Here is a 15,960-nt window from a genome sequence, read left to right as displayed (position 1 = left end):
ACGATTCACGAGTAAGCGCATGTTCTTTGGAAAGGGGCACACCCTGTAGCTTATCAAAAAATGGCTCTTGCTCGTGCCTCCACTTACTGTATATTATGGCAGGATTAGGACGCATAATGATTAAAAAAAATAAAAAAACAAACCCATTTAAAAGCTCTTGTACTCATTCACTCACTTCATTTAGACACAACCAGAAACCTAGAAACAAAAATAGAATAATATAACTCACCCTGACCAGAAAGTGCTCCTAATTTTGTATTAAAAGCGACATATAAGTATAAACATCATATACAAGTCTCAAACCATCATATATTATATTAATGGACTCAGAACCAACCAGCAACATGGAAAACATCCATGTCAGAACTTAAAACACAGTGTGTCCAGTGTTATCCAACTAGCAACAGGCTGGCCATCCTTTTTCATTACATGTATAGTATCATCATCATTATGCTCATAAGGAGATGACTTCTGAATGCTTTGCCTTCTTCTTTCTTTGGAGATGTTACTTTGGCATGGTAAATCACCACATGTACCCATCAGTCAAGACAAAACCAGTTCCCCTTGATAGTGTACACATCACTTTGTTATTAACAACCGCAACACAAACCAAATTGTTGTGTATCAACAATATAATTTATCAGTTCATTTCACTTTCTCCTCGACGGCGTTTTGTGGTGTCAGTTTAGATTTGTCGTAGTCTGCTGTGTGGTAAACTCCTGCACCGGTCCGTAGCTCCCAACTCTCCTAACAGCGGGAACAGGAGGCTGCCTACTCATCGGAAAGTTGAACACCTGACAGTTCAACCCACACAGTCAAATCATATACGATAAAATCATATAACATCAGGGCAGAACAAATGATTGAATTCTTTTAATCCAAACGTTATTTTTTTTTTCAGTGCCCATACCCTGACAACATGCCACCAAATGTAACTGTATTGTTTTGGTACATATATGTGGACTATATAAGAATCTTTTCTCGTATCAATATTAGAATTGCTTCATAAATTATTCATATTAAAAAGAGCTGTAGTTGTTCAATGCGCTTTACCAATACTACGCACGGTAAAGTAATTCTGAAGATATTCTGTGACGCCACACGTCTCATTGTCTCACAGAACGCCATGGGCAGTAAATTGCTGCAATTATGCCGCATCATGTATTGCATCATTTATTACATCATATTATGGAGAAACTGAGCACACCATAATGAGGCTCAGTATTTTAGAGCACAGTTGTGTTTTTCATGTTTAGACATGTTTAGGAAACACAAAAATAATCGACTCTCTAAAGAAAAAAGGATCCAAGACATCAGCAGCTGGAAATTCAGAATATGAGATAAGACGAGATTGATCCCCATGGGGAATGTTACAAATGCAACGTTAAGAGAAGAAAAACTTTAAAAATATAAAAAATATTAAGAACATGAATGTTTTGTGACTAATTAACTACCACAATGAATAAAGGCCGGATTTGAAGTGGAATCGGATGTAGGAGGTAGTGTTTAGTGGAAAGCAGAGTTAAATAATTTTGCGCTTCCTGTGAAACTGGTTTTCACAGTAAGAACATGTATCTGAATGGTTCCGTCTGTAACATAGAAACAACTCTGAGATACTTTCCTAATTGCACTTCTTGCAAAACTGATGACGTTGAATGTTGGGCTGGTTCCCACGCCAGTCCTTTCTTTCTCTCTTTCTTTCTTTCTTTCTTTCTTTCTTTCTTTCTTTCTTTCTTTCCTTAGAATCAACAGTTACCTCTAACGAGCGTGTCTTTGGACGGTGGGAGGAAGCCGGAGTACCCGGAGAGAACCCACACAGACACAGGGAGAACGTGCATCTCCACACAGAAATGGACACGGACATGGATTTGAACCCAGAACCCTCCCGTGGTGTTACATGTATAACCTACTCAACAGTGTGCAGCACAAATCAGACAAATATCTCTGAAACATAAAGGTGTAGGGTCTCTTAGAAATATATGAAGACATTTCTAAGACTCACCCAAAGTACCAACACTACTGCACACTACAAACCTGTTTTAAGATTAATTTATTCTAGGATAACGTCTCTTTTCCTTGAGAGATTGATCATAGTCTGACTGGCGAGCCTCTGAGCAGCTGTAGACTACTGGAGAAGTGGATGTCAACTGAATTGTGCCAAATATAAATGTAATACTTCTCAGGTAATTTTAGTATACCTTTTAGCATTTTGATTATTTTTATTTTGTTGTTCTTTGGGGTTTTTTATGTACTGACTGATTTTACATTGTTGCTGTTGGTTATATCCAGCCTCTGGTGTTTCCTCACCTAGGACGGCGTCTCCACAGTTCTTGCTCCTGTTTTAATAAATGCTGTTCTTATTTGCAGTGCTTCATACAGACCATTGAGTTGTGTGTCTGTCTGTGTTGGGGGGTTTGGGGGTGCAGGTGGGATTGTTGTGTGAAGCACTTTGTGCTACATTTTGTATGAAAAGTGCTATGCAAATAAAGTGATTGATTTTATAATGTCAAGACAGTACGCTATTTTTTTAGAAACTTTTTAGAATTCCCTATTTAGCGATCAGTTGACAACTTCTCATTTATGTTAAAGAAAATCTCCGAACAATCCATACTAGGTGGGAACTGATCTGCACTGATCTGACAGTGAACAGTGAAGAAGAAGAAGAAGAAGAAGAAGAAGAAGAAGAAGAAGAAGAAGAAGAAGAAAAAAAGGTGGTCACTGAGTTCGGCTCACCACTGCCATGTTCTGCGACTGTTACTTATGATTACACTGGTTTTAAGTGATGTCTACAAGCTACCCTCTTCCTGTTTGCTGCACTTCAACAAATGCCTGATGTCGCGTTGTTGCCAGCAGCTCTGGTGATAACCGGTGTTTCATTTCACATTCACTTTTGTGCCCTTTTTCATTTTCCCTTCATGGGAAATCTTTTCATTTTTCTGCTGCCTTATTAACGCCTTATCCTTGTTGCTTTCATTTGTAGCCGTTGCTGTCATCCTACGTTTTTCAGAGGAAAAAAAAAAAAAAGAGCAGACCTCAGGAGTTGTTTTTTTTTCCGTATCTCGACAAACATTATCCCAAGCCCAAGACAGAAATGTTTTGATATAATAAATGACGCACACGCGGACACACCTGTTTTCGAGCGAAGATGAAAAATTTGCCACACCTTGTCGTCCTGTGTTCACTTGTCAATCACTTCATTCCATTGAATGATATTTGACAAAACGTTCACTTTAATACACTTTTACACAGAATTTCTATCCATCTCAGTTGTCCTTGGGAGTGTCAATTTACACCTTCTTTCCATGTAAATAATAATTATAATAACAATGATATACCTTGGTATTATTAAGGTTTTTCAGTAAAGGCGGAGATAATGCTTTGTGTGCAGAATCTTGGGAGGATGAAATAATTGATAGCAAACTGGACTGCTACAAGTCTTTCTGACAATTTCCAGATAAACCCATGTGTGTGTTTATTTAAGACATGCCACAATGCCACCCTGAAAAAACCCCTCTGTTATCACGGGGATGAATAAACTACTGAGCGCATTATATACTGCTTGGCAAACCACCTGTGGATACTTGAGTGAGAGGCATATCTATCATTATCAAGTCTGTTGTCGTAACATGCAGCATTTCTTACTAATCCACCTTCTCATGTCAGGACAAGTGATATCAAAAAGGCTCTACAGCATTTGTAGTTCGGTACGAGTATGTGGGTGTGTTCTCACACACCCACATAACAAGGGGAGTGAAGGGTGTGAGCAGGCACTCCTCTGTGTGCTTCGGACCGGTTTTTCAGGTCTTGTGTCTCCATCGGTCTTACACCTGACTGAAACATGACCCGTAGGTAACATGAAACCTGTAGCACATTAACAAGAGAGCTCAGGGCAGACATTCAAACAACGACCAGACTGTTCGCTGAATGTCCAGGAGCTTTCAAATGTTACTTTCACAGATTGTTGGCCCCAGACCATTGGTAGCCATTACTTACTGCTGGTAACGAGATAAACACAGAGTGATGCCGTTAATGACATTACATGTAGTAGCAACACACAAATGCATGCACACAGAGAGAGGGGAGCATATATAAATGTATTACATTCAGGATCACCTGAGCAAGCCCTAAATGTAAACTCTGATGTAAAGCCTGACAGCTAACAGCTAACAAGGCTTTAAGGAACCGCAAGTGAGCCTGAACTTTAAGGTAACCTAGCGTGTAGTGAGGGTGAACTACAGGGCTCTGAAGTCTCACACGCATTTCAAAAAGCTCACGCCACACACGACATTTCTCTCGCTGAAAAATAATTAAAAACCCTCGCGCGTAGACTTTAAAAGACATTAGTAATGTATGAGCAGACGAGGCGAAGGCAGACTGCTCCGCTTCAATCAGCGACCAATCAGAAAATAACAGCTACCAATCAACCAATCAGAAAATACCAGCGGCCAATCAGGAAATAGTACTTGTCGTTGCTAGGTGACATAGAGGCGCACTCACTACGCCTTCCACAATGCGCGAAACCGTGCACTCGTCAAAGAAGACGTGGAAGTGCGTTATGTGGTAATCACTTAATCACTTAATTTATTATTATTATTGTTAATATTTTACAGTAGTTACTTATTGCAGTCTAGGAACTATGCATGATATTTGCTTATGAACCATGGTAGGTTATCTTAACTGGATGTGCATCAGGAAGCATGACTGCTTCCTTTTAGACCCCTCCAGGCTCTTGTACGCTTGTAGTGACTCCAGAGTAGGTCCAGAGCTCCATAGCGGACTTTCTTTTGGTCCCAGAGAGGTTCTGGTAAACCATACAGCATCTCAGGAAGGGAATATAAGACTTGGGCCAGGCTGTGCTTAGTCTGGAAGGAGAACTACTTAGAGACTGGTGGAACGACCACTTTGAGGAGCTCCTGACCCCTGCCACTTCTCAAAGAATGAGAATTCAAATAAAGCCACATCCCTTGCAGAACTTACTGAGTGACGTAGCAAGGTTCCAGGGGTGGATGAGATATCAGGATATCTCACAGCCTCCTTGGGAAAGCTCGCTACTGGAAAGGTAAGTTAGCGATGTACTTTGGATTCAGAAAGAGCAATACAGGTTTCTTCCTGGTCGTGGAACAATCTACCAGCTCTTTCCCCTCACAATCCAGTCATACATATGTTTTGTGGACTTGGAGGAGGCCTGGGGTAGGCGGCCTGTTGTCGTGAGCCATCCATTCCTTTTCTTTTTGATCTGAGTTGCTTCTTTCTCAAAGATTGCTACACAAAGGCACAAGCATGAACCTGTTTATAACAAATAACGATTTTTCTTGCCAACTTTATTAGTTTTCCCATTTTCTGCACATCAGTACATCGGCGACATACAGTACATGTGCTAACTACCCAGACAAACACATAAACACATGAAAGGAGGAATGAATCACACTCTTGAGAATAATAAAAAAAAAAAATGCACCTTGATCTCTAGTGAATTACAACAACACGATTATCAAACAGTTACAGAGATGATAACAAAGTATTGCAGCATTTAAGATTTAAGCACAGGTGACTCCAAACTTAATAGCACAATATTTAAAAGTACACTTGCGTGAATGCAAAGGAAAAGACATTAGACATATGTGAGCATTTTTGTATTCATGAAATGTATACTGTGTGTGGTGTGGGGGTGGATTATGAGAGGATTATGTTCAGTTCCAAAGTATGTGCTGATTGATCTGAAATGACAGTTTGAGTTCCTGACAAACTAGACCCTAGACATCCCCTGCTCTCTCCTCCAAACAAGAGATTAGATTTTTCCATTTTAGCGTACAGTATTTCTAATGTTTTTCTTTCTCATTGGCGTACCGCACAGAGAGACAGTGCATAACTGTAAAATGCTTGTGTTTGCTTGGTTATTTTATTATTGACTCAGGTCTATTTATTTTACATTTTCTTGTTGGAGTTGCGACTATTGCATCATCAGTCCGAGATCATTGAGGAATTGTAGATGAGAAGGCTGCAGCAGCCCACCAAGCCACCAGGGGAGTCCATGGCCATCATAGTCGAATACACCTCCACTCCAAGGTTATCGTCTCAGCTTTTTTTAAACACTCCTTCAGTCTCACAGTTATAAACTTGGACCATGACTTTCTGAGGTTCTGGACAGGCCTTGCCCTGCATGTCCTTCACCAAAAACTCCACTGTGTAGAAACCAGGAAAAATGGGCTCCTCGGTCAACAGTCGAATGGCAGTGTCTGCCAGAACCAAGACAATTATTATGAAAGAAGAAAAATTAGTAATGTTCTGGATTAAGAACTCAAGGTCCACATTTTATTTTAGAAAAAAAAAGGGGGGTTCAGGACTTCATAACCTGTTAATTGTTACCTATAGTAACTTGTATGTTCTTACTTAATAAATAATAAAGAGCAAAGGATTCCCTGCCAATTCTAATTTAACATGTATTAGTATATTACTGTATTTATGTAGGGTGTCTTTTAAATAATCATAAAAAATATATTCTTACCATTGAGATGCTGCACTTGCCATTTTCCTTCAGTGCCTTCTTGGACAATAGAAAAGTGGAAGGGTGGTCCATGAGGGTGCGCGTCCTCATCATACGCACTCACAATAATAGATTTATCCGTGGCACACATATTCTGCATGTTACTGGTCAGGACTGGGCAGTTGTCATTGAAGTCTTCCACCTGGATGGCCACGGTGCCTGTGGGAATTTTCCCCGGAAACTCTGCGGAAAAACAGAAATGAGTGTCATGATGACGCCATGAGTTTTGGACTTTCTGTTTGGTTTTTCTTGTTTCCTCCTTCAACTGTTTGTGCCTCCCTAATTGATATGACGTTTGTCTCATTCCCTCATTAGTTCTTCGTGCTGTCAGAGCAGAAAAATACAAGTAACGCAGAAACCAAAAAGAAGTAAAACCTCAGAAAACACGAGAGCTCAAACAAGGACCCACGTCCAGAGAAGAACACAGACTAATTGAGCAAGGACAAAGGAAAAGGTATGGTAGTCCTGTGCAGAGACCTAATGAGGGAAGAACATACATGTGATATCAGTCAGGGTCTTAGTCTTCCTTTGCTTCATAGAGAAGAAGTTCAGGTACAAACACTTAAATGTCCTGTCTGGCTGATGTACCATTATTGATGACTTTACTAATAAAGTAAATGGCTTTGACTTTCATACTGTATGATGATAAATCCATTAACAGAACTTACACTTACATTTTCATTACATTTAGAGCTCTGACATTTTGAAGCTGGAGCGAATACATAATGGAGAAGTTTACCATGAGTAATGCAGAGAATCGTAGCGTAATATGTCCCATTGATCACGGCTGGAGATTCTCTGTCAGGTATCTTTTTCAGTTTGATGTCACCTGACACCGGATCAATAGTTATCCAGTCGTCAGGGTCTGAGCCAATGGCATACCTGTATAAGAAATCAGTGGTGTCAGTTAACAGTAATCAGTTCATATTGTGATTATGTTAATATCGCGTGAATCTTGCATTGTAGTTTGTGTATGTTTGTGTGCACTGACATGACATTTCCAGCTGGTAGTCCTGCGTATCCATTTACTGCAGTGTAGCGGCCAATAGTGTCGTTAACGTTGATGGTGTTGGGTTCCTCTGAGAGGGGAATAGTTTTAATGCTGGGATTAAAACTCGGCTTCTTGAGCTGGTTCAAAAAGACAACTAGTTTTAGTTCTTACAGAAGTCAGTAAAATATTGGGTGATGCATATAAAAAAGATATAGAATTTTGCCTCCATCCACAATGAGCTATGTATATTTGTCCATATACATATTATTTTGGAATTTATCGCTTGAACTTTATGGAACTTGAGCTTTACTGAAGCTGCTGTAAATGTGAATTTCTCATTGAGATGAATAGAGTATCTATCTATCTATCTATCTATCTATCTTGCAGCTTGTATACTGTTATACAAGATACATGGGACAGGAAGAAATAAAAGTAGAATAACAAAGCACAACAGAGCAAGTAAAATGCCAAGGAACACAGGTGGCTTTGAAAAGACAGAGCACACCGATGACCAGACGGCAGCAGAGTTGGCATTCATTAGCAAACACCGGGAGAAGACAAAATGTTAGTTGTTTTCTTAAGAGTTAGTTGGTCACAAAGGCTTGCCAAGTCCCTAAATTTCACTCCTGTGATCTTGCAACATGTTTTTATAATGTTATGCAACGCAATGTACTGTATAGTCGGAGACTTCACATCCGAAAACAATCTTAATTTGGGTTAACGATGCTCCCAATATGTAAAAGTCAAATGTCGAATGTTTCTGTATGTATGTAAGAGTTTACTGAGAGCGTACTTCCTGGTCACGCCTACATCAACTTCCTCGCATTCTTAAATACCTACTGGGTTTCAAAATGTATCCCAAAAAATATTGTAGTAACACCCATATATTTCGTCTAAATTAAAACTGCAGTACCTTGAAACGTTTTGAGGTGCCTGGGCTAAAGCACCAATAACGTTGGGAAATATAAGACTCATACACGTTCAGGTGGTTGGTGACTTTCCTCTGCTCCTCTGCTTTGATGCTCATTTCCTCCACACCATTTTCATTCTCCTCAGTGCTTCCATCATACTGCAAAGCAAGTAATAAGATGATAGAGAAGATAATGACACCATCGGTAAACCACCACTGAACTTTTATCTACTTACTACACTTAATGGTAATAACATGGTAATATGAAAGAAAATCACCTCCTCTTTTTCCAGAGTGGGAAACGTATCATTCACACCTAGGACATTAATGGTAACGGTGCCGGTTCCACTGTTTCCCCCTGGTTGGCCATTTAAGTCTTGACCTCTAACTGTCAGAATGTACTGGCTTTGATTCTGAAATTTGAAGACATTATAATCTTTTGTTAGAGGTGAAGCAGAGACTTATGGCACGTTTCAGTGAAATTCCTAGCGTGAGTTTCATTGGGTCTCACAGAGGTTCTGGCAAACTGTACGGTGGCTCAGAAAGGGAAATGTGCTGTGTTCCCTCTGACAGAGGTGGACAAGATTTGCCCTGACATGCTGAGGGGTCTGGGTATTATTTGACTATCTTGGCTAAACTGTCTTTTTAATATTGCATGGTGGACTGGGACAACCAACAACCCAGACTCTGGTCAAAGGCTTCTTCTCGTTTCATAATCATTTTTTTCTCCCCACTGCAACCAAATGCCTACTGAAGGGAAAATTGTTATATTTTACTGAGATGACATACTGTCTGGTGTTAATTACTGTAATCTTTATGATTGGGTTTTTATCACTTCTCAGTACCGTTAAGCTATCCAGTTACAAATGTATATATGTTGGGGGCAGCCGTTGGGACGGTTCGATACGTGGAATGTGCCACATGCTGAAGTGTCCCAGAGAAAGGCACTGAACCTCCAGTTGCTCCCACAATATTTGACAATATTTTGTATCCGTTGGTATAGTTCCTACCTCTCTATCCAGCAAAGGCTTTTTGACGTAGATGGTTCCATCTCTGTCCATGTAAAACATGTCATCAGGTGGATTCTGACTTATGAGGCTATAGGCAATTATAGAATTGATATTTCCAGGTTCATCATCATCCGTTGCCACGACTTTCATAACTGAGGTTCCTGAAAAAGCATTCAAAGACACAGTCATAAAACTTAAGTTTATCAATCTTGGGTGACATTAAATAAATTAAATATAGCTTCATGGTGGCATGGCTGTACCAGTCTGATTAGAAATGCACTCAGCATCTTTGCTTAGTCTTCAAGGACCCATTTTGTGTATCGTAAGCCAAAATATTAACCTGGAGGACTGAGCTCAGGCACCCTCCCGGACTGGATCTTTCCAAACACTGGACTGTTGTCGTTCTTATCTACAACCTTGAACCGAATGTGGACCATGTCCTCGGCCTCTGTGCCATCAGTGAACATTGCACCCGCCGTCAGCTGAAACAAATTCAAATAATGTTATCCACCTATTATACTGTACGTGTTTGCAGATGGAACACAAACATTTCTTTTGTCAAATAATTCAATTGTTGAAATCAAAAGCAGCAAGTTCAAATTCTTGTGAAGGGAAATAAACATTGAATACTCACGTTGTACGAATCGATGAACTCCCTATCAAGCTTTCTGGTCAGATGAATGCTTCCAGTACCAGAGTTAATTATAAACACATGGAATGGATACCTATCTGCGCCAGCGCCTCTCAGGAAGAACTGAACATTACCATCGCCGTTATCCTCATCTGATTGAATCTAAAATAGAAAGTGAAGAGAAGCAAAGTATGTTAGCTGATTTTTATTTCACTGCATTATAGGACAATGGTTACACTGGTGATGTGAACAGTAGCCAAGAGCTTCTTCAGCCACATCTGTTTTTAAACTTCTTCTTCTTCCTGAATATTAGCACAAAAACTAAAACATCAGTCGAGAAAACTTTAAGCAGCTGAAGTTAAAGACCATTGACTCACATAAGCAACGTGGTATGTAGGAGGTTCTTCATTTTCATTCACTTTTTTTGCCGGAGGAATCCATTTTGTTTTTCTTCCCACCAGACTGTCTCCAGTGCTAGCTTCCGCCACAGCAACCACCTGGAGCTGTAACACAACACATGATGTCCTGCTTACACTGCACTTTTATCTACTTACTACACTTAATGGTAATAACATGGTCATAAGAAAGAGTGTGAGAAAGAAAATTACCTCCTCTTTTTCCAGAGTGGGAAGCGTGTCATTCACACCTAGGACATTAATGGTAACGGTGCCGGTTCCACTGTTTCCCCCTGGTTGGCCATTTAAGTCTTGACCTCTAACTGTCAGAATGTACTGGCTTTGATTCTGAAATTTGAAGACATTATAATCTTGTGTTAGAGATGAAGCAGAGACTTATGGCACGCTTCAGTGAAATTCCTAGCGTGAGTTTCACTGGGTCTCATGGAGGTTCTGGCAAACTGTACGGTGGCTCAGAAAGGGAAATGTGCTGTGTTCCCTCTGACAGAGGTGGACAAGTTTTGCCCTGACATGCTGAGGGGTCTGGGTATTATGTGGCTATCTTGGCTAAACTGTCTTTTAATATTGCATGGTGGACTGGGACAACCAACAACCCAGACTCTGGTCAAAGGTTTCTTCTCGTTTCATAATAATTTTTTTCTCCCCACTGCAACCAAATGTCTACTGAAGGGAAAATTGTTATATTTTACTGAGATGACATACTGTCTGGTGTAAATTACTGTAATCTTTGGGATTGGGTTTTTATCACTTCTCAGTACCGTTAAGCTATCCAGTTACAAATGTATATATGTTGGGGGCAGCCGTTGGGACGGTTCGATATGTGGAATGTGCCACATGCTGAAGTGTCCCAGAGAAAGGCACTGAACCTCCAGTTGCTCCCACAATATTTGACAATATTTTGTATCCGTTGGTATAGTTCCTACCTCTCTATCCAGCAAAGGCTTTTTGACGTAGATGGTTCCATTTCTGTCCATGTAAAACATGTCATCAGGTGGATTCTGACTTATGAGACTATAGGCAATTATAGAATTGTTATTGCCAGGTTCATCATCATCCGTTGCCACGACTTTCATAACCGAAGTTCCTGAAAAAAGCATTCAAAGACACAGTCATAAAACTTAAGTTTATCAATCTTGGGTGACATTAAATAAATTAAATATAGCTTCATGGCTGGCTGTACCAGTGTGATTAGAAATGCACTCAACATCTTTGCTTAGTCTTCAAGGACCCATTTTGTGTATCGTAATATTAACCTGGAGGACTGAGCTCAGGCACCCTCCCGGACTGGATCTTTCCAAACACTGGACTGTTGTCGTTCTCATCTACAACCTTGAACCGAATGATGACATTTTCCTCAGCCTCTGTGCCATCAGTGAACGTTGCAACACCCGTCAGCTGAAACAAATTCAAATAATGTTGTCCACCTATTATACTGTACGTGTTTGCAGATGGAACACAAACATTTCTTTTGTCAAATAATTCAATTGTTGAAATCAAAAGCAGCAAGTTCAAATTCTTGTGAAGAGAAATAAATATTAAATACTCACGTTGTACGAATCGATGAACTCCCTATCAAGCTTTTTGGTCAGAAAAATGTGTCCAGTTTCAGAGTTAATTGTAAACACATGGAATGGATACCTATCTGCGCCAACGCCTTTCAGGGAGTACTGAACATTACCACTGCCTGAATCCTTATCTGAATGAATCTAAAATAGAAAGAGGAGAGAAGCAAAGTGTGTTAGTTGATTTTTATTTCAATGCATTATAGGACAAAACAACAACCAAAACAAGTATTGAACTCTACGTGTAAATTACGGCGCAATGATTACACTGGTGATGTGAACAGTAGCCAAGAGCTTCTTCAGCCACATCTGTTTTTAAACCTCTTCTTCTTCCTGAATATTAGCACAAAAACTAAAACATCAGTCGAGAAAACTTTAAGCAGCTGAAGTTAGAGACCATTGACTCACATAAGCAACGTGGCTTGCAGGAGGTTCTTCATTTTCATAAATTTTTTTTGCCGGAGGAATCCATTTTGTTTTTCTTCCCACCAGACTGCCTCCAGTGCTAGCTCCCGCCATAGCAACCACCTGGAAAGGTAACACAACACATGTTATGCTTTTACTTTGACTGCTGACAACTTGACAGAATAGCCCATCCTGCTTACACTGCACTTTTATCTACTTACTACACTTAATGGTAATAACATGATAATAAGAAAGAGTGTGAGAAAGAAAATTACCTCCTCTTTTTCCAGAGTGGGAAACATGTCATTCACACCTAGGACATTAATGGTAACGGTGCCGGTTCCACTGTTTCCCCCTGGTTGGCCATTTAAGTCTTGACCTCTAACTGTCAGAATGTACTGGCTTTGATTCTGAAATTTGAAGACATTATAATCTTGTGTTAGAGATGAAGCAGAGACTTATGGCACGTTTCAGTGAAATTCCTAGCGTGAGTTTCATTGGGTCTCACAGAGGTTCTGGCAAACTGTACGGTGGCTCAGAAAGGGAAATGTGCTGTGTTCCCTCTGACAGAGGTGGACGAGGTTTTGCCCTGACATGCTGAGGGGTCTGGGTATTATGTGGCTATCTTGGCTAAACTGTCTTTTTAATATTGCATGGTGGACTGGGACAACCAACAACCCAGACTCTGGTCAAAGGTTTCTTCTCGTTTCATAATAATTTTTTTCTCCCCACTGCCACCAAATGTCTACTGAAGGGAAAATTGTTATATTTTACTGAGATGACATACTGTCTGGTGTAAATTGCTGCAATCTTTGGGATTGGGTTTTTATCACTTCTCAGTACCGTTAAGCTATCCAGTTACAAATGTATATATGTTGGGGGCAGCCGTTGGGACGGTTCGATACGTGGAATGTGCCACATGCTGAAGTGTCCCAGAGAAAGGCACTGAACCTCCAGTTGCTCCCACAATATTTGACAATATTTTGTATCCATTGGTACAGTTCCTACCTCTCTATCCAGCAAAGGCTTTTTGACGTAGATGGTTCCATCTCTGTTCATGTAAAACATGTCATCAGGTGGATTCTGACTTATGAGGCTATAGGCAATTATAGAATTGATATTTCCAGGTTCATCATCATCCGTTGCCACGACTTTCATAACTGAGGTTCCTGAAAAAAGCATTCAAAGACACAGTCATAAAACTTAAGTTTATCAATCTTGGGTGACATTAAATAAATTAAATATAGCTTCATGGTGGCATGGCTGTACCAGTCTGATTAGAAATGCACTCAACATCTTTGCTTAGTCTTCAAGGACCCATTTTGTGTATCGTAAGCCAAAATATTAACCTGGAGGACTGAGCTCAGGCACCCTCCCAGACTGGATCTTTCCAAACACTGGACTGTTGTCGTTCTTATCTACAACCTTGAACCGAATGAGGACCATGTCCTCGGCCATTGTGCCGTCAGTGAACATTGCAACACCCTTCAGCTGAAACAAATTCAAATAATGTTATCCACCTATTATACTGTACGTGTTTGCAGATGGAACACAAACATTTCTTTTGTCAAATAATTCAATTGTTGAAATCAAAAGCAGCAAGTTCAAATTCTTGTGAAGGGAAATAAACATTGAATACTCACATTGTACGAATCGATGAACTCCCTATCGAGCTTTTTGGTCACAAAAATGTGTCCAGTTTCAAAATTAATTGTAAACACATGGAATGGATACCTATCTGCGCCAATGCCTTTCAGGAAGTACTGAATATTACCATCGCCTTTATCCTTATCTGAATAAATCTAAAATAGAAAGAGGAGAGAAGCAAAGTGTGTTAGTTGATTTTTATTTCAATGCATTATAGGACAAAACAACAACCAAAACAAGTATTGAACTCTACGTGTAAATTACGGTGCAATGGTTACACTGGTGATGTGAACAGTAGCCAAGAGCTTCTTCAGCCACATCTGTTTTTAAATCTCTTCTTCCTCCTGAATATTAGCACAAAAACTAAAACATCAGTCGAGCAAACTTTAAGCAGCTGAAGTCTAAGACCATTGACTCACATAGGCAACGTGGCTTGCAGGAGGTTCTTCATTTTCATAAATTTTTTTTGCCGGAGGAATCCAGTTTCTTTTTCTTCTCACCAGACTGCCTCCAGTGCTAGCTCCCGCCACAGCAACCACCTGGAGCTGTAACACAACACATGTTATTGCTTTTACTTTGACTGCTGACAACTTGACAGAATAGTCTATCCTGCATACACCGATCAGGCATAACATTATGGCCACCTTCCTAATATTGTGTAGCTCTTTCTTGTGCCTCCAAAACAGTTGTGACTGACCAGAGAATGGACACAGGCCTTCAGGTGGGTGGTACATGTCTAACTAACATCCTGAATTTAGTTGTAATGGTAGGAAAAACTTGATATTATAATTAAAGATGAAAAGTTTTGCTGACTTCAGTATCATAGATAGGGGTTATCTTAAATCTGTGAATGTGTTCTTTCATGTATGGAGACTTGAAACTTTTCCAACTCTCTATTCTGACTTAGAGACTGCATTTGAGTGAGTGAAAGTCCTTTACTAGAATTGGTGAACACTGACATTATGCCATCTTGTCCTTGATACAAAAAAGGTGCTCAGCCACAACCCATAGCTTGCATCTGTATAGAAGACATTTTTTTAATTAACAAAAATAAGTTCTGATGAAGAAGAGAATTCATCTCGGATGGTTCTTGACAAGCAGGTGACTGCAGGTATGTAAAGTGTTCCTTGGACATGGAAGATGTTGTTTTCCTACCCGTTTAGTGCAGTGTGTACTACCCCCGAGTAACGCCATCCAGGTTTGTTCCATCAAATTTTGTTCTAAATCTATTTAGAACAGTGCCAACACATTTTTCTCTCTTTTTTTTTTTACCCAGGGACAATACTATTAGAGAGCCAGAATAAGAGTGAGACAGGATGAGCCATAATTAGGTGGTTGCTTTGCTTTCATACAAAATGGATTTGATCTAAATTAAAAGAAACTGTAAAGGTTTCTGTGTAAAATCGTTGCTCTCCTGAAAACTATTTATCTTGTTATGAGGTAAACAACAACTCTGCCAGTCCCTGGATGTTTTCCCATTCAATGCACGGGCATGTCGGTAACGATAAGCAAGAGATGTATTTAAATTAAACCAACATGTAGTGGGTATGCCGAAAGACCATTAGCCTGGCATATTGTATAAGTGAACAGCTGCCATAATTCATTTTTATTTAGTAATTTATGTTTACAGTTTTTTTCTGCAAGTTTGGTTTGGCAACACCCTAGACCCTCCCACCATCCCCCCACCACCACCATTAACGAGCCGCCACTGCTTGAAGCTAAGGTTGTTTGGCAGAATTAACAAAGCAGGTGTGGCTGACAGCTTGGTTTCCAAAATGTTTGGCATCAAAAGTCATGCAAGAAGTGACACAAGAAATGCATGTTCAGAGGAAACAATGTAAGCG

At 40.0% G+C, this 15,960-nt stretch overlaps 1 protein-coding gene across 1 annotated transcript; it reads right to left on the bottom strand.

The window, feature by feature from the left end:
* Window positions 1–5,300: 5,300 nt before the first annotated feature.
* LOC125009596 (cadherin-2-like) lies at window positions 5,301–14,251 on the bottom strand. Its single transcript, XM_047587674.1, has 19 exons — window positions 14,113–14,251; window positions 13,819–13,960; window positions 13,478–13,638; window positions 12,745–12,879; window positions 12,473–12,592; window positions 12,050–12,208; window positions 11,756–11,897; window positions 11,426–11,586; window positions 10,695–10,829; window positions 10,464–10,589; window positions 10,090–10,248; window positions 9,796–9,937; window positions 9,456–9,616; window positions 8,724–8,858; window positions 8,449–8,604; window positions 7,536–7,672; window positions 7,284–7,426; window positions 6,506–6,727; window positions 5,301–6,236 (listed from the first exon to the last, which is right to left on the bottom strand). The coding sequence occupies exons 2-19, from the start codon at window positions 13,943–13,945 to the stop codon at window positions 6,076–6,078; spliced, it is 2,682 nt and encodes an 893-aa protein (XP_047443630.1). The 5' UTR covers window positions 13,946–13,960; window positions 14,113–14,251; the 3' UTR covers window positions 5,301–6,075.
* Between the last annotated feature and the right edge of the window lie 1,709 nt (window positions 14,252–15,960).

The sequence above is a fragment of the Mugil cephalus genome, chromosome 6, assembly GCF_022458985.1.
Source record: "Mugil cephalus isolate CIBA_MC_2020 chromosome 6, CIBA_Mcephalus_1.1, whole genome shotgun sequence".
Lineage (NCBI taxonomy): Eukaryota > Metazoa > Chordata > Actinopteri > Mugiliformes > Mugilidae > Mugil > Mugil cephalus.
The sequence above is the reverse complement of the archived record's forward strand: the minus strand, read 5'-3'. Positions and strand labels throughout refer to the sequence as shown.

Coding starts and splice junctions, on each gene's coding strand:
- LOC125009596 (XM_047587674.1), bottom strand. CDS start 13,945: ATGTTCACTGACGGCACAATGGCCGAGGACATGGTCCTCATTCGGTTC. Junction 12,209..12,472: donor CTGCAAGCCACGTTGCTTAT/GTGAGTCAATGG, acceptor TTTCTATTTTAG/ATTCATTCAGATAAGGATTC. Junction 9,938..10,089: donor AGTTCATCGATTCGTACAAC/GTGAGTATTCAA, acceptor AATTTGTTTCAG/CTGACGGCGGGTGCAATGTT.